Source organism: Staurois parvus, unplaced genomic scaffold, assembly GCF_062004578.1.
Source record: "Staurois parvus isolate SC_StPar_1 unplaced genomic scaffold, SC_StPar_1.0 ptg003741l, whole genome shotgun sequence".
Taxonomy (NCBI): Eukaryota; Metazoa; Chordata; class Amphibia; order Anura; family Ranidae; genus Staurois; species Staurois parvus.
In genome coordinates this window covers 40,600-61,704 of record NW_028321537.1, presented here as the reverse complement: position 1 = coordinate 61,704, position 21,105 = coordinate 40,600, and the positions used below count along the sequence as shown (strand labels likewise).

Below are 21,105 nucleotides of genomic sequence, written 5' to 3'. Positions count from 1 at the left end.
ACCTCCCCTCCGTTCCCTGTAATAGAAGAGGTATTATACCACCCTCTCCGGTGTCCCGTGTCTCCTACCTCCCCTCCGTTCCCTGTAATAGAAGAGGTATTATACCCCCCTCTCCGGTGTCCCGTGTCCCCTACCCCCCCTCCGTTCCCTGTAATAGAGGAGGTATTATACCCCCCTCTCCGGTGTCCCGTGTCTCCTACCTCCCCTCCGTTCCCTGTAATAAAGGAGGTATTATACCCCCCTCTCCGGTGTCCCGTGTCTCCCTCCTCCCCTCCGTTCTCTGTAATAGAAGAGGTATTATACCCCCCCCTCCGGTGTCCCGTGTCTCCTACCCCCCCTCCGTTACCTGTAATAGAAGAGGTATTATACCCCCCTCTCCGGTGTCCCGTGTCTCCCTCCTCCCTCCGTTCCCTGTAATAGAAGAGGTATTATACCCCCCTCTCCGGTGTCCCGTGTCTCCCACCTCCCCTCCGTTCCCTGTAATAGAAGAGGTATTATACCCCCCTCTCCGGTGTCCCGTGTCTCCTACCCCCCCTCCGTTCCCTGTAATAGAAGAGGTATTATACCCCCCTCTCTGGTGTCTCCTACCTCCCCTCCGTTCCCTGTAATAGAAGAAGTATTATACCCCCCTCTCCGGTGTCCCGTGTCTCCCACCTCCCCTCCATTCCCTGTAATAGAAGAGGTATTATACCCCCCTCTCCGGTGTCCTGTGTCTCCTACCCCCCCCCCTCCGTTCCCTGTAATAGAAGAGGTATTATACCCCCCTCTCCGGTGTCCCGTGTCTCCTACCTCCCCTCCAATCCCTGTGATAGAAGACGTTTTATAACCCCCTCTCCAGTGTCCCGTGTCTCCTACCTCCCCTCCGTTCCCTGTAATAGAAGAGGTATTATACCCCCCTCTCCGGTGTCCCGTGTCTCCTACCTCCCCTCCGTTCCCTGTAATAGAAGAGGTATTATACCCCCCTCTCCGGTGTCCCGTGTCTCCCACCTCCCCTCCGTTCCCTGTAATAGAAGAGGTATTATACCCCCCTCTCCAGTGTCCCGTGTCTCCCTCCTCCCCTCCGTTCCCTGTAATAGAAGAGGTATTATACCCCCCTCTCCAGTGTCCCGTGTCTCCTACCCCCCCTCCGTTCCCTGTAATAGAAGAGGTATTATACCCCCCTCTCCAGTGTCCCGTGTCTCCCACCTCCCCTCCGTTCCCTGTAATAGAAGAGGTATTATACCCCCCTCTCCAGTGTCCCGTGTCTCCTACCTCCCCTCCATTCCCTGTAATAGAGGAGGTATTATACCCCCCTCTCCAGTGTCCCGTGTCTCCCTCCTCCCTCCGTTCCCTGTAATAGAAGAGGTATTATACTCCCCTCTCCGGTGTCCCGTGTCTCCCACCTCCCCTCCGTTCCCTGTAATAGAAGAGGTATTATACCCCCCTCTCCGGTGTCCCGTGTCTCCTACCCCCCCTCCGTTCCCTGTAATAGAAGAGGTATTATACCCCCCCTCCGGTGTCCCGTGTCTCCCACCTCCCCTCCGTTCCCTGTAATAGAAGAGGTATTATACCCCCCTCTCCGGTGTCCCGTGTCTCCTACCTCCCCTCCGTTCCCTGTAATAGAAGACGTATTATACCCCCCTCTCCGGTGTCCCGTGTCTCCCTCCCCCCCTCCGTTCCCTGTAATAGAAGAGGTATTATACCCCCCTCTCCAGTGTCCCGTGTCTCCTACCTCCCCTCCATTCCCTGTAATAGAAGAGGTATTATACCCCCCTCTCCAGTGTCCCGTGTCTCCTACCTCCCCTCCGTTCCCTGTAATAGAAGAGGTATTATACCCCCCTCTCCGGTGTCCCGTGTCTCCTACCTCCCCTCCGTTCCCTGTAATAGAAGAGGTATTATACCCCCCTCTCCGATGTCTCCCACTTTCCTTCCATTCCAGTACTGCAGCCCCTGTAAGACTCTTTTGTGTTGAACACTTCCCAGAGTGTCATGGCCGTCCTGTGCGATGGTTCCTCCCTCTGGCCCCTCTGTCACTTTTGAGTCTTTTACTGATGCAGGGGTTGGAGGTAAAAGCCAATGTTCAGTTCAGTGTTCAGTTCAGTGTTCAGTTCAGTGTTCAGTGTTCAGTTCAGTGTTCAGTTCAGTGTTCAGTTCAGTGTTCAGTTCAGTGTTCAGTTCAGTGTTCAGTTCAGTGTTCAGTTCAGTGTTCAGTTCAGTGTTCAGTTCAGTGTTCAGTTCAGTGTTCAGTTCAGTTCAGAGTTCAGTGTTCAGTGTTCAGTTCAGTGTTCAGTTCAGTGTTCAGTTCAGTGTTCAGTGTTCAGTTCAGTGTTCAGTTCAGTTCAGTTCAGTGTTCAGTTCAGTTCAGTTCAGTGTTCAGTTCAGTTCAGTGTTCAGTTCAGTTCAGTGTTCAGTTCAGTGTTCAGTTCAGTTCAGTGTTCAGTGTTCAGTTCAGTTCAGTGTTCAGTTCAGTTCAGTGTTCAGTTCAGTGTTCAGTTCAGTTCAGTGTTCAGTTCAGTTCAGTGTTCAGTTCAGTGTTCAGTTCAGTTCAGTGTTCAGTTCAGTGTTCAGTTCAGTGTTCAGTTCAGTTCAGTGTTCAGTTCAGTGTTCAGTTCAGTGTTCGGTTCAGTGTTCAGTTCAGTGTTCGGTTCAGTGTTCGGTTCAGTGTTCAGTTCAGTGTTCGGTTCAGTGTTCGGTTCAGTGTTCAGTTCAGTGTTCGGTTCAGTGTTCAGTTCAGTTCAGTGGGGTACATGGACATCCAACACTACCAGACATTTTAAATGGCAAAACATTGAATGCCCCAATGCTGCAGCAGTAGAACAGGTAAGTAGGAGGCACAGACCACCATGGATAAGGGACTGTAAGAGCTGTTCTGTTGTGTTGGCCTTCCATGGTGTGAGGCCGTCGTCGGTGTGGGGCCTTCCGTGGTGCTTTCCATGGTGTGGGCCTTCCAAGGTGTTTGCCTTCCTAGGTGGGGGGCCGTCGTTGGTGTGGGGCCGTCGTTGGTGTGGGGCCGTCGTTGGTGTGGGGCCTTGTGTGGGCCTTCCAAAGTGTGAGCCTTCGTTGGTGTGTGGCCTTCGTTGGTGTGTGGCCTTCGTTGGTGTGGGGTCGTCGTCGGTGTGGGGTCGTCGTCGGTGTGGGGTCGTCGTCGGTGTGGGGTCGTCGTCGGTGTGGGGTCGTCGTCGGTGTGGGGCCGTCGTCGGTGTGGGGCCTTCTGTGGTGCCTTCCATGGTGTGGGCCTTCCAAAGTGTGGGCCTTCGTTGGTGGGGGGCCGTCGTTGGTGGGGGGCCGTCGTTGGTGTCGGGCCGTCGTTGGTGTGGGCCTTCCAAGGTGTTGGTCTTCCATGGTGTGGGCCTTCGTTGGTGGGGGGCCTTCATTGGTGTCGGGCCGTCGTTGGTGTCGGGCCGTCGTTGGTGTGGGGCCTTCGTTGGTGGGGGGCCTTGTTGGTGTGGGGCCGTCGTTGGTGTGGGGCCTTCGTTGGTGGGGGGCCGTCGTTGGTGTCGGGCCGTCGTTGGTGTGGGGCCTTCGTTGGTGTGGGCCTTCCATGGTGTGGGCCTTGTTGGTGGCCTTTTTGCTCTGCATGTTTTTAGCCTTACGGACGTTAAGTGTGGCCTTCTTCTGATTTCTCTTTTTACTCTCAGTACCTCAAGAGTCGGAGTCCATGGAGGCTGAGCAGGATGAGGAAGCCGACAGCGAACAGTCAGCGCCATCGTGGGTTGAGCTCCAGGCCGGGTCTGGAGGATCTAGCAGTAAGTAAAAATCTCTTTCCACGACTGCAGAACACACTCTGTGGCCCTTGATTTGGGGCCCTGGCTTTGGGGTCGTACATTTTGCTCCACTATAGGGAACAATGGTGTATTCTGGTGGTCCCAGGGTCCATGCTTGTGATGATGGAGGTCAGTATGTGAGTTCCTCAGGATTGACCTCTCCCCCTAGACATGGAACCAAGCCACACAATCCACATCGACCTCTCCCCCTAGACATGGAACCAAGCCACACAATCCACATCGACCTCTCCCCCTAGACATGGAACCAAGCCACACAATCCACATCGACCTCTCCCCCTAGACATGGAACCAGGACACACAATCCACATCGACCTCTCCCCCTAGACATGGAACCAGGCCACACAATCCACATCGACCTCTCCCCCTAGACATGGAACCAAGCCACACAATCCACATCGACCTCTCCCCCTAGACATGGAACCAAGCCACACAATCCACATCGACCTCTCCCCCTAGACATGGAACCAGGACACACAATCCACATCGACCTCTCCCCCTAGACACGGAACCAGGCCACACAATCCACATCGAGCTCTCCCCCTAGACATGGAACCAGGCCACACAATCCACATCGACCTCTCCCCCTAGACATGGAACCAGGCCACACAATCCACATCGACCTCTTCCCCTAGACATGGAACCAGGCCACACAATCCACATCGACCTCTCCTCCCTAGACATGGAACCAGGCCACACAATCCACATCGACCTCTCCCCCTAGACATGGAACCAAGCCACACGATCCACATCGACCTCTCCCCCTAGACATGGAACCAAGCCACACAATCCACATCGACCTCTCCCCCTAGACATGGAACCAAGCCACACAATCCACATCGACCTCTCCCCCTAGACATGGAACCAGGCCACACAATCCACATCGACCTCTCCCCCTAGACATGGAACCAAGCCACACAATCCACATCGACCTCTCCCCCTACACATGGAACCAAGCCACACAATCCACATCGACCTCCCCCCTAGACATGGAACCAGGCCACACAATCCACATCGACCTCTCCCCCTAGACATGGAACCAAGCCACACAATCCACATCGACCTCTCCCCCTAGACATGGAACCAAGCCACACAATCCACATCGACCTCTCCCCCTACACATGGAACCAAGCCACACAATCCACATCGACCTCTCCCCCTAGACATGGAACCAAGCCACACAATCCACATCGACCTCTCCCCCTAGACATGGAACCAAGCCACACAATCCACATCGACCTCTCCCCCTACACATGGAACCAAGCCACACAATCCACATCGACCTCTCCCCCTAGACATGGAACCAAGCCACACAATCCACATCGACCTCTCCCCCTAGACATGGAACCAAGCCACACAATCCACATCGACCTCTCCCCCTAGACATGGAACCAAGCCACACAATCCACATCGACCTCTCCCCCTAGACATGGAACCAAGCCACACAATCCACATCGACCTCTCCCCCTACACATGGAACCAAGCCACACAATCCACATCGACCTCTCCCCCTAGACATGGAACCAAGCCACACAATCCACATCGACCTCTCCCCCTAGACATGGAACCAAGCCACACAATCCACATCGACCTCTCCCCCTAGACATTGAACCAGGACACACAATCCACATCGACCTCTCCCCCTAGACACGGAACCAGGCCACACAATCCACATCGACCTCTCCCCCTAGACATGGAACCAGGCCACACAATCCACATCGACCTCTCCCCCTACACATGGAACCAAGCCACACAATCCACATCGACCTCTCCCCCTAGACATGGAACCAAGCCACACAATCCACATCGACCTCTCCCCCTAGACATGGAACCAAGCCACACAATCCACATCGACCTCTCCCCCTAGACATGGAACCAGGACACACAATCCACATCGACCTCTCCCCCTAGACACGGAACCAGGCCACACAATCCACATCGACCTCTCCCCCTAGACATGGAACCAGGCCACACAATCCACATCGACCTCTCCCCCTAGACATGGAACCAGGCCACACAATCCACATCGACCTCTTCCCCTAGACATGGAACCAGGCCACACAATCCACATCGACCTCTCCTCCCTAGACATGGAACCAGGCCACACAATCCACATCGACCTCTCCCCCTAGACATGGAACCAAGCCACACGATCCACATCGACCTCTCCCCCTAGACATGGAACCAAGCCACACAATCCACATCGACCTCTCCCCCTAGACATGGAACCAAGCCACACAATCCACATCGACCTCTCCCCCTAGACATGGAACCAGGCCACACAATCCACATCGACCTCTCCCCCTAGACATGGAACCAAGCCACACAATCCACATCGACCTCTCCCCCTACACATGGAACCAAGCCACACAATCCACATCGACCTCCCCCCTAGACATGGAACCAGGCCACACAATCCACATCGGACCTCTCCCCCTAGACATGGAACCAAGCCACACAATCCACATCGACCTCTCCCCCTAGACATGGAACCAAGCCACACAATCCACATCGACCTCTCCCCCTAGACATGGAACCAAGCCACACAATCCACATCGACCTCTCCCCCTACACATGGAACCAAGCCACACAATCCACATCGACCTCTCCCCCTAGACATGGAACCAAGCCACACAATCCACATCGACCTCTCCCCCTACACATGGAACCAAGCCACACAATCCACATCGACCTCTCCCCCTAGACATGGAACCAAGCCACACAATCCACATCGACCTCTCCCCCTACACATGGAACCAAGCCACACAATCCACATCGACCTCCCCCCTAGACATGGAACCAGGCCACACAATCCACATCGACCTCTCCCCCTAGACATGGAACCAGGCCACACAATCCACATCGACCTCTCCCCCTAGACATGGAACCAGGCCACACAATCCACATCGACCTCTCCCCCTACACATGGAACCAAGCCACACAATCCACATCGACCTCTCCCCCTAGACATGGAACCAAGCCACACAATCCACATCGACCTCTCCCCCTAGACATGGAACCAAGCCACACAATCCACATCGACCTCTCCCCCTAGACATGGAACCAGGACACACAATCCACATCGACCTCTCCCCCTAGACACGGAACCAGGCCACACAATCCACATCGACCTCTCCCCCTAGACATGGAACCAGGCCACACAATCCACATCGACCTCTCCCCCTAGACATGGAACCAGGCCACACAATCCACATCGACCTCTTCCCCTAGACATGGAACCAGGCCACACAATCCACATCGACCTCTCCTCCCTAGACATGGAACCAGGCCACACAATCCACATCGACCTCTCCCCCTAGACATGGAACCAAGCCACACGATCCACATCGACCTCTCCCCCTAGACATGGAACCAAGCCACACAATCCACATCGACCTCTCCCCCTAGACATGGAACCAAGCCACACAATCCACATCGACCTCTCCCCCTAGACATGGAACCAGGCCACACAATCCACATCGACCTCTCCCCCTAGACATGGAACCAAGCCACACAATCCACATCGACCTCTCCCCCTACACATGGAACCAAGCCACACAATCCACATCGACCTCCCCCCTAGACATGGAACCAGGCCACACAATCCACATCGACCTCTCCCCCTAGACATGGAACCAAGCCACACAATCCACATCGACCTCTCCCCCTAGACATGGAACCAAGCCACACAATCCACATCGACCTCTCCCCCTAGACATGGAACCAAGCCACACAATCCACATCGACCTCTCCCCCTAGACATGGAACCAGGCCACACAATCCACATCGACCTCTCCCCCTAGACATGGAACCAAGCCACACAATCCACATCGACCTCTCCCCCTACACATGGAACCAAGCCACACAATCCACATCGACCTCTCCCCCTAGACATGGAACCAAGCCACACAATCCACATCGACCTCTCCCCCTACACATGGAACCAAGCCACACAATCCACATCGACCTCCCCCCTAGACATGGAACCAGGCCACACAATCCACATCGACCTCTCCCCCTAGACATGGAACCAAGCCACACAATCCACATCGACCTCTCCCCCTAGACATGGAACCAAGCCACACAATCCACATCGACCTCTCCCCCTACACATGGAACCAAGCCACACAATCCACATCGACCTCTCCCCCTAGACATGGAACCAAGCCACACAATCCACATCGACCTCTCCCCCTAGACATGGAACCAAGCCACACAATCCACATCGACCTCTCCCCCTAGACATGGAACCAGGACACACAATCCACATCGACCTCTCCCCCTAGACACGGAACCAGGCCACACAATCCACATCGACCTCTCCCCCTAGACACGGAACCAGGCCACACAATCCACATCGACCTCTCCCCCTAGACATGGAACCAAGCCACACAATCCACATCGAGCTCTCCCCCTAGACATGGAACCAGGCCACACAATCCACATAGACCTCTCCCCCTAGACATGGAACCAAGCCACACAATCCACATAGACCTCTCCCCCTAGACATGGAACCAAGCCACACAATCCACATCGACCTCTCCCCCTAGACACGGAACCAGGCCACACAATCCACATCGACCTCTCCCCCTACACATGGAACCAAGCCACACAATCCACATCGACCTCTCCCCCTAGACATGGAACCAAGCCACACAATCCACATCGACCTCTCCCCCTAGACATGGAACCAAGCCACACAATCCACATCGACCTCTCCCCCTAGACACGGAACCAGGACACACAATCCACATCGACCTCTCCCCCTAGACACGGAACCAGGCCACACAATCCACATCGACCTCTCCCCCTAGACATGGAACCAGGCCACACAATCCACATCGACCTCTCCCCCTAGACATGGAACCAGGCCACACAATCCACATCGACCTCTTCCCCTAGACATGGAACCAGGCCACACAATCCACATCGACCTCTCCCCCCTAGACATGGAACCAGGCCACACAATCCACATCGACCTCTCCCCCTAGACATGGAACCAAGCCACACAATCCACATCGACCTCTCCCCCTACACATGGAACCAAGCCACACAATCCACATCGACCTCCCCCCTAGACATGGAACCAGGCCACACAATCCACATCGACCTCTCCCCCTAGACATGGAACCAAGCCACACAATCCACATCGACCTCTCCCGCTAGACATGGAACCAAACCACACAATCCACATCGACCTCTCCCCCTACACATGGAACCAAGCCACACAATCCACATCGACCTCTCCCCCTACACATGGAACCAAGCCACACAATCCACATCGACCTCTCCCCCTAGACATGGAACCAAGCCACACAATCCACATCGACCTCTCCCCCTAGACATGGAACCAGGCCACACAATCCACATCGACCTCTCCCCCTAGACATGGAACCAAGCCACACAATCCACATAGACCTCTCCCCCTAGACATGGAACCAAGCCACACAATCCACATCGACCTCTCCCCCTAGACATGGAACCAGGCCACACAATCCACATAGACCTCTCCCCCTAGACATGGAACCAAGCCACACAATCCACATCGAGCTCTCCCCCTAGACACGGAACCAGGCCACACAATCCACATCGACCTCTCCCCCTAGACACGGAACCAGGCCACACAATCCACATCGACCTCTCCCCCTAGACATGGAACCAAGCCACACAATCCACATCGACCTCTCCCCCTAGACACGGAACCAGGCCACACAATCCACATCGACCTCTCCCCCTAGACATGGAACCAGGCCACACAATCCACATCGACCTCTCCCCCTAGACATGGAACCAAGCCACACAATCCACATCGACCTCTCCCCCTAGACATGGAACCAAGCCACACAATCCACATCGACCTCTCCCCCTAGACATGGAACCAAGCCACACAATCCACATCGACCTCTCCCCCTAGACACGGAACCAGGACACACAATCCACATCGACCTCTCCCCCTAGACACGGAACCAGGCCACACAATCCACATCGACCTCTCCCCCTAGACATGGAACCAGGCCACACAATCCACATCGACCTCTCCCCCTAGACATGGAACCAGGCCACACGATCCACATCGACCTCTTCCCCTAGACATGGAACCAGGCCACACGATCCACATCGACCTCTCCCCCCTAGACATGGAACCAGGCCACACGATCCACATCGACCTCTCCCCCTAGACATGGAACCAAGCCACACGATCCACATCGACCTCTCCCCCTAGACATGGAACCAAGCCACACGATCCACATCGACCTCTCCCCCTAGACATGGAACCAAGCCACACGATCCACATCGACCTCTCCCCCTAGACATGGAACCAGGCCACACAATCCACATCGACCTCTCCCCCTAGACATGGAACCAAGCCACACAATCCACATCGACCTCTCCCCCTACACATGGAACCAAGCCACACAATCCACATCGACCTCCCCCCTAGACATGGAACCAGGCCACACAATCCACATCGACCTCTCCCCCTAGACATGGAACCAAGCCACACAATCCACATCGACCTCTCCCCCTAGACATGGAACCAAGCCACACAATCCACATCGACCTCTCCCCCTAGACATGGAACCAAGCCACACAATCCACATCGACCTCTCCCCCTAGACACGGAACCAGGACACACAATCCACATCGACCTCTCCCCCTAGACACGGAACCAGGCCACACAATCCACATCGACCTCTCCCCCTAGACATGGAACCAGGCCACACAATCCACATCGACCTCTCCCCCTAGACATGGAACCAGGCCACACAATCCACATCGACCTCTTCCCCTAGACATGGAACCAGGCCACACAATCCACATCGACCTCTCCCCCCTAGACATGGAACCAGGCCACACAATCCACATCGACCTCTCCCCCTAGACATGGAACCAAGCCACACAATCCACATCGACCTCTCCCCCTACACATGGAACCAAGCCACACAATCCACATCGACCTCCCCCCTAGACATGGAACCAGGCCACACAATCCACATCGACCTCTCCCCCTAGACATGGAACCAAGCCACACAATCCACATCGACCTCTCCCCCTAGACATGGAACCAAACCACACAATCCACATCGACCTCTCCCCCTACACATGGAACCAAGCCACACAATCCACATCGACCTCTCCCCCTACACATGGAACCAAGCCACACAATCCACATCGACCTCTCCCCCTAGACATGGAACCAAGCCACACAATCCACATCGACCTCTCCCCCTAGACATGGAACCAGGCCACACAATCCACATCGACCTCTCCCCCTAGACATGGAACCAAGCCACACAATCCACATAGACCTCTCCCCCTAGACATGGAACCAAGCCACACAATCCACATCGACCTCTCCCCCTAGACATGGAACCAGGCCACACAATCCACATAGACCTCTCCCCCTAGACATGGAACCAAGCCACACAATCCACATCGAGCTCTCCCCCTAGACACGGAACCAGGCCACACAATCCACATCGACCTCTCCCCCTAGACACGGAACCAGGCCACACAATCCACATCGACCTCTCCCCCTAGACATGGAACCAAGCCACACAATCCACATCGACCTCTCCCCCTAGACACGGAACCAGGCCACACAATCCACATCGACCTCTCCCCCTAGACATGGAACCAGGCCACACAATCCACATCGACCTCTCCCCCTAGACATGGAACCAAGCCACACAATCCACATCGACCTCTCCCCCTAGACATGGAACCAAGCCACACAATCCACATCGACCTCTCCCCCTAGACATGGAACCAAGCCACACAATCCACATCGACCTCTCCCCCTAGACACGGAACCAGGACACACAATCCACATCGACCTCTCCCCCTAGACACGGAACCAGGCCACACAATCCACATCGACCTCTCCCCCTAGACATGGAACCAGGCCACACGATCCACATCGACCTCTCCCCCTAGACATGGAACCAGGCCACACGATCCACATCGACCTCTTCCCCTAGACATGGAACCAGGCCACACGATCCACATCGACCTCTCCCCCCTAGACATGGAACCAGGCCACACGATCCACATCGACCTCTCCCCCTAGACATGGAACCAAGCCACACGATCCACATCGACCTCTCCCCCTAGACATGGAACCAAGCCACACGATCCACATCGACCTCTCCCCCTAGACATGGAACCAAGCCACACGATCCACATCGACCTCTCCCCCTAGACATGGAACCAGGCCACACAATCCACATCGACCTCTCCCCCTAGACATGGAACCAAGCCACACAATCCACATCGACCTCTCCCCCTACACATGGAACCAAGCCACACAATCCACATCGACCTCCCCCCTAGACATGGAACCAGGCCACACAATCCACATCGACCTCTCCCCCTAGACATGGAACCAAGCCACACAATCCACATCGACCTCTCCCCCTAGACATGGAACCAAGCCACACAATCCACATCGAGCTCTCCCCCTAGACATGGAACCAGGCCACACAATCCACATCGACCTCTCCCCCTAGACATGGAACCAGGCCACACAATCCACATCGACCTCTCCCCCTAGACATGGAACCAGGCCACACAATCCACATCGACCTCTCCCCCTAGACATGGAACCAGGCCACACAATCCACATAGACCTCTCCCCCTAGACACGGAACCAAGCCACACAATCCACATCGACCTCTCCCCCTAGACACGGAACCAGGCCACACAATCCACATAGACCTCTCCCCCTAGACATGGAACCAAGCCACACAATCCACATCGAGCTCTCCCCCTAGACACGGAACCAGGCCACACAATCCACATCGACCTCTCCCCCTAGACACGGAACCAGGCCACACAATCCACATCGACCTCTCCCCCTAGACATGGAACCAAGCCACACAATCCACATCGACCTCTCCCCCTAGACACGGAACCAGGCCACACAATCCACATCGACCTCTCCCCCTAGACATGGAACCAAGCCACACAATCCACATCGAGCTCTCCCCCTAGACATGGAACCAGGCCACACAATCCACATCGACCTCTCCCCCTAGACATGGAACCAGGCCACACAATCCACGTTGGCCAATGTCTTTTATCGGTACGACTTGCTGCGTGTTCTTGGAGGTGAATGTGGACTTCTTCTGATTCCTCTTTACTTTCAGTTTCTGTGGATTCGGAGCCAATGGAGACTGAGGACGGAGCTTATTTTGACCTGCCAGGGCCATCGTGGGCTTCACCCCAAGGGTCTAGAGGTAAGAAGGAGTCTGCTTCTATGTCCTCGCTGTAAAGTCACCCCAGCACTTGTAGTTTCAAATTTGCTGTCCCCTCTTCCTGCCATTTTGATATTTGCATAACTCCTCCCACTGCTTGCATCTGGGCTATGGGCCCTTGAGTGGAGTACAGAGGCGGGGTGCTGTGATGTTTTCAGGAAGCTATGTACATATCCTCCCACTATCCATGGTTTGCCTGCATTGCAAAGAGAAGCACAGAGACCCAGTAATGACATGACCATGGTGGTCTCACTCCAGGCCGGGTCAGAAGGGTCTGCATGGGAGCAGAAATCGGTTCTGTAATCTGCTGCCTTCCCTGATCTGCAGAACACAAACCAGTTCCGGGTCATTCAGTGCCCAGAGCGACGATGCCAATGTGCACCCCCACCTCCCGGCATCTATCGGGGGAGGGGGGGGTTGGTTGGGAGAGTAGGATGTAGTATTCTTCCATCCCGCAGTGACATAGAATGTAATGGGGCCGGGGTGCGGGGTCGTAAACTGGGCCCTCCCTCTGCGCTGCAGGATACGGTGGGTGTGGTCTTCTTTTGTGCTGGATATAGGCTGCGGGTTTTGGGGGCCGGTGGTGAGTGGGGCCGCAGTTTGGGGGCCGGCGGTGAGTGGGGCTGGATTTTGGGGGCCGGTGGTGAGCGGGGCCGCAGTTTGGGGGCCGGTGGTGAGTGGAGCCGAAGTTTGGGGGCCGGTGGTGAGTGGGGCCGCAGTTTGGGGTCGGTGGTGCGTGGGGCCGGAGTTTGGGGTCCGGTGGAGAGTAGGGCCGGAGTTTGGGGTCCGGTGGAGAGTGGGGCCGGAGTTTGGGGTCCGGTGGTGATTTGATCCGGAGTTTGGGGGCCGGTGGTGATTTGAGCCGGAGTTTGGGGGCCGGTGGTGATTTGAGCAGGAGTTTGGGGGCCGGTGGTGATTTGAGCTGGAGTTTGGGGGCCGGTGGTGATTTGAGCCGGAGTTTGGGGGCCGGTGGTGAGTGGGGCCGCAGTTTGGGGGCCGGTGGTGAGTGGGGCCGCAGTTTGGGGGCCGGTGGTGAGTGGGACCGGAGTTTGGGAGCCAGTGGTGAGTGGAGCCGGGGTTTGGGGGCCGGTGGTGATTGGAGCTGGAGTTTAGGGGCCGGTGGTGAGTGGGGCCGCAGTTTGGGGGCCGGTGGTGAGTGGGGCCGCAGTTTGAGGGCCGGTGGTGAGTGGGGCCGCAGTTTGGGGGCCGGTGGTGAGTGGAGCCAGAGTTTGGGGGCCAGTGGTGAGTGGGGCCGGAGTTTAGGGGCCAGTGGTGAGTGGGGACGGAGTTTTGGGGCGCACCAGTGCACAAAGCAAGGTCCATAAAGACATGGAGGAGCCAGTTTGGGGTGGAGGAACTTGACTGTCCTGCACAGAGTCCTGACCTCAACCCCATAGAACACCTTTGGGATGAATTAGAGCGGAGACTGCGAGCCAGGCCTCCTCCCCCGACATCAGTGCCCCTCCCCCGACATCAGTGCCTCCTCCCCCGACATCAGTGCCTGACCTGACAAATGTGCTTCTGGAAGATGGTCCAACCTTCCCATAGACACCCTCCTAAACCTTGTGGACGGCCTTCCCAGAAGAGTTGAAGCTGTTATAGCTGCAAAGGGCGGGGCCAACTCAATATTGAACCCTACGGACTAAGACTGGGGGGCCATTAAAGGTCATGTGTGTGGAAAGGGCGGGGCCAACTTAATATTGAACCCTACGGACTAAGACTGGGGGGCCATTAAAGGTCATGTGTGTGGAAAGGGTGGGGCCAACTCAATATTGAACCCTACGGACTAAGACTGGGAGGCCATTACAGGTCATGTGTGTGGAAAGGGCGGGGCCAACTCAATACTGAACCCTATGGACTAAGACTGGGGGGCCATTAAAGGTCATGTGTGTGGAAAGGGCGGGGCCAACTCAATACTGAACCCTATGGACTAAGACTGGGGGGCCATTAAAGGTCATGTGTGTGGAAAGGCCGGCGGCCCAATACTTGGGGCAATATGGTGGACATTGTAATCTGTCACTGATACCTTCTCTGTAGAGGAGGAGTCTGTACCAACAATGGGGATGGCCTGGATCAGGGCTTCATCTAGTTTAGTGAGTGGCAGTGTTAGTGTGTCCTCTCATGGAAATGGGAGAAGTCCTGAAAGTCGCACATTGCTGCAAAACCCCCATAAGGTGTAGGACAGCCTCATTCTGCGTTCCAACCAGGCCACGCCCCCAATGTGTTTTAGTCCTCCCATGGAGCTAAGTCATAGGGACCCCCTTCCTTTTCTTTTTTTTAGCGGAGCTGATCGGACTGCAGGTAGGTGGGTGTAAACGCGGACACAAGCTCCATACGGGTGAATGGCGGAGGGGTCTGGTCAGGCATACCTGAAATACCTGAGAGGTGGACCTGATGAATAAAATCAGGAGATTTCCAATAACCTTTCCCACCAAATGAAAGCCTGATCTGTCCTGAACAAAGCGTGGTACAATCCACCCGGGACCCGAATAGTTGGGACGAGACGGGCAGTTGGACCAACACGGGACGATACGGGCAGTTGGACTAAAACGGGACGATACGGGCAGTTGGACCAACACGGAACGATACGGGCAGTTGGACCAACACGGGACGATACGGGCAGTTGGACCAACACGGGACGATACGGGCAGTTGGACCAACACGGGACGATACGGGCAGTTGGACCAACACGGGACGATACGGGCAGTTGGACCAACACGGGACGATACGGGCAGTTGGACCAACACGGGACGATACGGGCAGTTGGACCAACACGGGACGATACGGGCAGTTGGACCAACACGGGACGATACGGGCAGTTGGACCAACACGGGACGATACGGGACCAACACGTGTCAAAGCTGCATGATTGGCTTGGGGCATTTATGGTTTGTTTTGACCTCAGTCATGAAGGGGTTAAGTTGTGTTTTTTTTTTTTTGTTTTTTTTCTCCTAGGCCCGACCTTCCCCCCACAGCCAGAATCTGAGGATGAGATGTCATCAGAGGAAGAGCCATTGGACCTTTCCTGCTCTGCCCTAGCCCCCCCTAGTCCCCTACCATGGTCTGGAGAGTCTAGAGGTAGGTAGACCTCTCTCACCTTGTCTGGGATGTACACCACCTCGACACTTCTGAATCTGCTCCTTCCTCTCACTAGGTTCACCAGCCTGGGAGTTCAGGACCGATGGAAGCTGGATCAGGGTGGAGAGCCGGGGGGATGGGGGATGCATTAGAGACTCGTTTTAGAAAAGAAATTCAAATCTGAATGTTTGTTGTATCAATAATTCGGGTTTTTCTTTTCTTTCTTGAAGACCCGACTCTCACCCTACAGATGGAGTCTGAGAGCGAGGATGAGACTTCATCGATGGAAGAGCCGTTGGACTTTTCCTGCTCGGCCCCAGCCCCCCTCAGTCCCCTGCCGTGGTCTGGAGGGTCTGGAGGTACGTAGAGATCTCTCACCTTGTCTGGGATGTACGCCACCTCGGCACTTCTGTGTAGTTATCACGTACCTGGTGATGGAGGCCAATGGAGAGAGGGCTTCCCTTGCGGCTAAGTTCCGGACTCCCCTGAGAGTGGGACAGCGGGTGTCAGGCCCAAAGTGGCACAGGTTGCCTGTAGGAGTGCTGGTTGGTGGTCCACTCAGAAGCACAGCTGATATATGGAGATAGGTCTGCAGACAGGAGGCCCCTGTGCGTGGTATGCAAGCTCTTCCGGGATTTAGATGTTTACTGGGTAGTCGGTTCAAGCCAAGGTCAGGTACCAGGTGGGAATCAGAGCAGACGTAGTCAGATGGGATAGCCGAGGTCATACACAGAGGAGAGAGAGAGAGTATCCGTAAGCCTAGCGGAGGTCCGATCAGGGGTAAGGCAGAGTAGACGGGTCCAGGAGCAAGCTGAGTGGGTAACAGGAAATCACGGGTTAGAATCGCAGGAAACAGGAACCAGGAACAGGGCACGGGGAGCTAGAGATCATCCAGCAACTAGAGGAAGTGATGAGCCTCCTTATAAAGGCCGTCTGGCACCAGACTGAGGCTGATGTGTGCTTCTGCGGCCATGTAGAATACTGGCAGATCTTCTAGAACTCCTGCTGTGGACAGGACCCTGACAGTAGCTCTGAATCTTCTCCTTCCTTCCTCTCGCTGGGTTCACCTGCCTGGGAGTTCAGGACCGATGGAAGCTGGATCAGGGTGGAGAGCCGGGGGGATGGGGGATGCATTAGAGACTCGTTTTAGAACAGAAATTCAAATCTGAATATTTGTTGTATCAATAATTCTGGTTTTTGTTTTCTTTCTTGAAGACCCGACTTTCACCCTACAGATGGAGTCTGAGAGCGAGGATGAGACTTCATCGATGGAAGAGCCGTTGGACCTTTCCTGCTCTGCCCAAGCCCCCCTCAGTCCCCATGCGTGGTCTGGAGGGTCTAGAGGTACGTAGGCATCTCTCACCTTGTCTAAGATGTACGCCATCTCGGCACTTCTGAATCTTCTCCTTCCTTCCTCTTGCTGGGTTCACCTGCCTGGGGGTTCAGGACCAAGTTCAGGGTGGAGAGTTGGGGGGGATGCATTAGAGACTCATGTTAGAACAGAAATTCAAATCCGAATGTTTGTTCCATCAATAATTCAGGTTTTTCATTTTCTTTCTTGAAGACCCGACCTTCACCTTACAGATGGAGTCTGAGAGTGAGGATGAGACTTCATCGATGGAAGAGCCATTGGACCTTTCCTGCTGTGCCTCAGCCCCCCTCCCCTACAGTCCACAACCTTTATATCCTCCGCTGTGCTCCCCACCCCTGTACATGGATGTGCCCACAGGAGCACATTCCCCGGGGCCAGTCATGGAGGACCACCCCCCTTCTGCCCCTGGCAGCACCCCTCCTCCAGAACTGAACAGTGACCAGCTGTGGCTGCTCTTCGAGGTACAAAGGCAGCAGCTGCTTCTGCAGAGGAGGTCACAGCGGGCCCAGGTCCTGCAGGTGCAGCAACAGAGGCGGCACTTCCTGGCCATGCAGCGAGGGCAACAACGCATTGAACGCCACTTGCTCTCCATAAGCCGAAAGCTGGAGGATATCCATCGTGTGCTCCGCCCATGTGTAAAGGGCAAGCGTCCTCGGCAGAAAGGCCCCCGCGAGCAGCCCAGAAAGCAAGGGCACGGGGTAGGAGAAGCTGTCCACAGCAAACAAGGGGAGGGGGCATCTACGTGAAGAAAAGGAAGGGTGTCTACAAGAAGAAAAGGAAGGGGGCGTCTACGTGAAGCAAAGGAACAGGACTCCTTGTAAGGGGCCTTCTACATGAAGCAAATAAAGGGGGAACCTTGTAAGGGCCCCTCCAGGATATGTCTGTACAAAGTTCTTGTTTTGCTCGTAAATTCTTTCCATCTTCTCTCCTGATGAAGACGAAACGCGTAGAAGGTGACTAAGCAGATCATCACATGACTCCCCGTGCTCACACCAAGACAAGCCTGGAGATTGTGGTCTGCTGAGCAGAGAGAGTCGGGTTGGAAGTGATACGAGATGTGGGGCCTCAGTCATGAGATGTGGGGCCTCAGTCATGAGATGTGGGGCCTCAGTCTCCAGATGTGGGGCCTCAGTCTCCAGATGTGGGGCCTCAGTCTCGAGATGTGGGCCTCAGTCTTGAAACCATTTTTAGAAGTGGTCATGCTTCTTCTTTTTTTTTTTTAGATCGGAAAGATTTGACGAGACTCTTTCATGCTTTGGAGAATCTGATGTTTCAGATTATAATTTGCGTAACGAGGCCTTTCATAATCGAAGCTCCGCCTTATCTGGTCGACGCGCCTTTTCTGACGAGGTGGCCATGGAGATTCACAAAGCGGACCAATCGCGGTGCTAGAGGTGGAGATTGGAAACGTTCATGGAGGTTTATTCCACAGAACGATCACAGGACACCATTTTGGTGGAGACCTCTCCTTTGGTCTTTGAATATTTTGGAGGACCTTCGAGTCTTTTGATGTATATTTTGCACTTTTCTATAATTGCGCACTTATTGTTTTTGTATCGAGCGCTGCTTTTATATGGATATTGGCTGAAGATAATATCCTCTGTAGCTTTACTGGGCTAACTTACAGTAATGAAGGATGTCCCAGGTTGTGCAGGCAGCCGGATCCTGGAGAAATCACTGCAGGGATGCCCCGTCCTCTTCCTGGCTCTGAACTTCAGGTGGTTCAGGGGTTAATGGCTTTGGGGCGTCTATGAAAAAGTTCCCAAGGAGCACTCGCTCCTCCTCCCTCCATTGCCTGTACCACAGTTGCAGAAGATCCAAAGCTGTTAACCCCCGCAGTGTCAGACGTTCAGAGCCAGGAAGAGGACGGGGCATCTCTGCGCAGATGATTTCTCCAGGGTCTGGCTGCCAACATGGGACTTCCTTCACTACAGGTAAGATGGATCACTATAGCTATGGACAATGTGGTTTTTATACATACTGGATGTTAATAGATTGTAATATGTTTCTTGTACTGTAAATTGTTCACATTTTGTACATTTCATTTTTTTATTTATGTTATGTGATGTAAAGAACACGTTGGGCCGTCAGGGAAAGGCTCCTCCTAGTTTTAGGCTGTGAGGGAAAGGCTCCTCCTAGTTTTAGGCTGTGAGGGAAAGGCTCCTCCTAGTTTTAGGCTGTGAGGGAAAGGCTCCTCCTAGTTTTAGGTTCAGTACAATTTTAAATTCTTAATCAAACGAGTTTCTGTGTTTTACTTTCTTTACATTTTTACTGTACGTGAGTGATAGAACAATATTTTGGTCGGCTTACTTGGTAAAGGAGGCCTGAAACGTGGCCCCTGACATCACAAAGGGCCACACCTAATATTTGGTGAGCGGAACGCTAGCAGAGGCTGGGCACATTATAGGAGTTGGTGGAGACTGGAGACATGGTGTGGGAGTTGCTGGAGACTGGGGACACGGCGTGGGAGTTGCTGGAGACTGGGGACATGTTATGAGCTATTGAAGACATTGTGTAGGAGTTGGTGGAGACTGGGGAAATGGTGTGGGAGTTGGTGGAGACTGGGGACATGGTGTATGAACTGGTGGAGACTGGAGACATGGTGTAGGAGTTCCTGGAGACATGGTGTGGGAGTTGCTGGAGACTGGGGACATGCTATGCTAGTTGCTGGAGATGGGAAATGGTGTGGGAGTTGCTTGAGACTGGGGACATGGTGTGGGAGTTGCTGGAGACTGGGGAAATGGTGTGGGAGTTGGTGGAGACTGGAGACATGGCGTATGAACTGGAGGAGACTGGGGACATGGTGTAGGAGTTGCTGGAGACTGGGGACACGGCGTGGGAGTTGCTGGAGACTGGGGACTTGTTATGAGATATTGAAGACATTGTGTAGGAGTTGGTGGAGACTGAGGACGCGGCATGGGAGTTGGTGGAGACTGGGGACGCGGCGTGGGAGTTGTTGGAGACTGGGGACGCGGCGTGGGAGTTGTTGGAGACTGGGGACGCGGCGTGGGAGTTGGTGGAGACTGGGGACGCGGCGTGGGAGTTGGTGGAGACTGGGGACGCGGCGTGGGAGTTGGTGGAGACTGGGGACGCGGCGTGAGAGTTGCTGGAGACTGGGGACACGGCGTAGCAGTTGGTGGAGACTGGGGACACGGCGTATGAACTGGTGGAGACTGGGGACACGGCGTATGAACTGGTGGAGACTGGGGACACGGTGTGGGAGTTGCTGGAGACTGGGGAAATGGTGTGGGAGTTGGTGGAGACTGGGGACATGGCGTATGAACTGGAGGAGACTGGGGACATGGTGTAGGAGTTGGTGGAGACTGGGGACGCGGCGTGGGAGTTGCTGGAGACTGGGGACGCGGTGTGGGAGTTGGTGGAGACTGGGGACATGGTGTAGGAGTTGGTGGAGACTGGGGACGCGGCGTGGGAGTTGCTGGAGACTGGGGACGCGGTGTGGGAGTTGGTGGAGACTGGGGACGCGGTGTGGGAGTTGGTGGAGACTGGGGACGCGGTGTGGGAGTTGCTGGAGACTGGGGACGCGGTGTGGGAGTTGGTGGAGACACGGTGTGGGAGTTGCTGGAGACTGGGGACATGGTGTGGGAGTTGCTGGAGACTGGGTACATCTTGTTATAGG

General features: G+C 55.0%; 1 protein-coding gene across 1 annotated transcript in view; it reads left to right on the top strand.

The window, feature by feature from the left end:
- LOC149427461 (uncharacterized) overlaps positions 1-19,705 on the top strand; it is a 39,535-nt gene extending 19,830 nt beyond the window's left edge. The window contains exons 7-12 of the mRNA XM_089668007.1: positions 3,618-3,725; positions 12,911-13,000; positions 15,974-16,096; positions 16,327-16,455; positions 17,312-17,440; positions 17,661-19,705. Of these exons, the coding sequence (XP_089524133.1) occupies positions 3,618-3,725; positions 12,911-13,000; positions 15,974-16,096; positions 16,327-16,455; positions 17,312-17,440; positions 17,661-18,214 (1,133 nt within the window). The 3' untranslated portion in view covers positions 18,215-19,705. The remainder of the gene's footprint in view (positions 1-3,617; positions 3,726-12,910; positions 13,001-15,973; positions 16,097-16,326; positions 16,456-17,311; positions 17,441-17,660) is intronic.
- Positions 19,706-21,105: the final 1,400 nt, after the last annotated feature.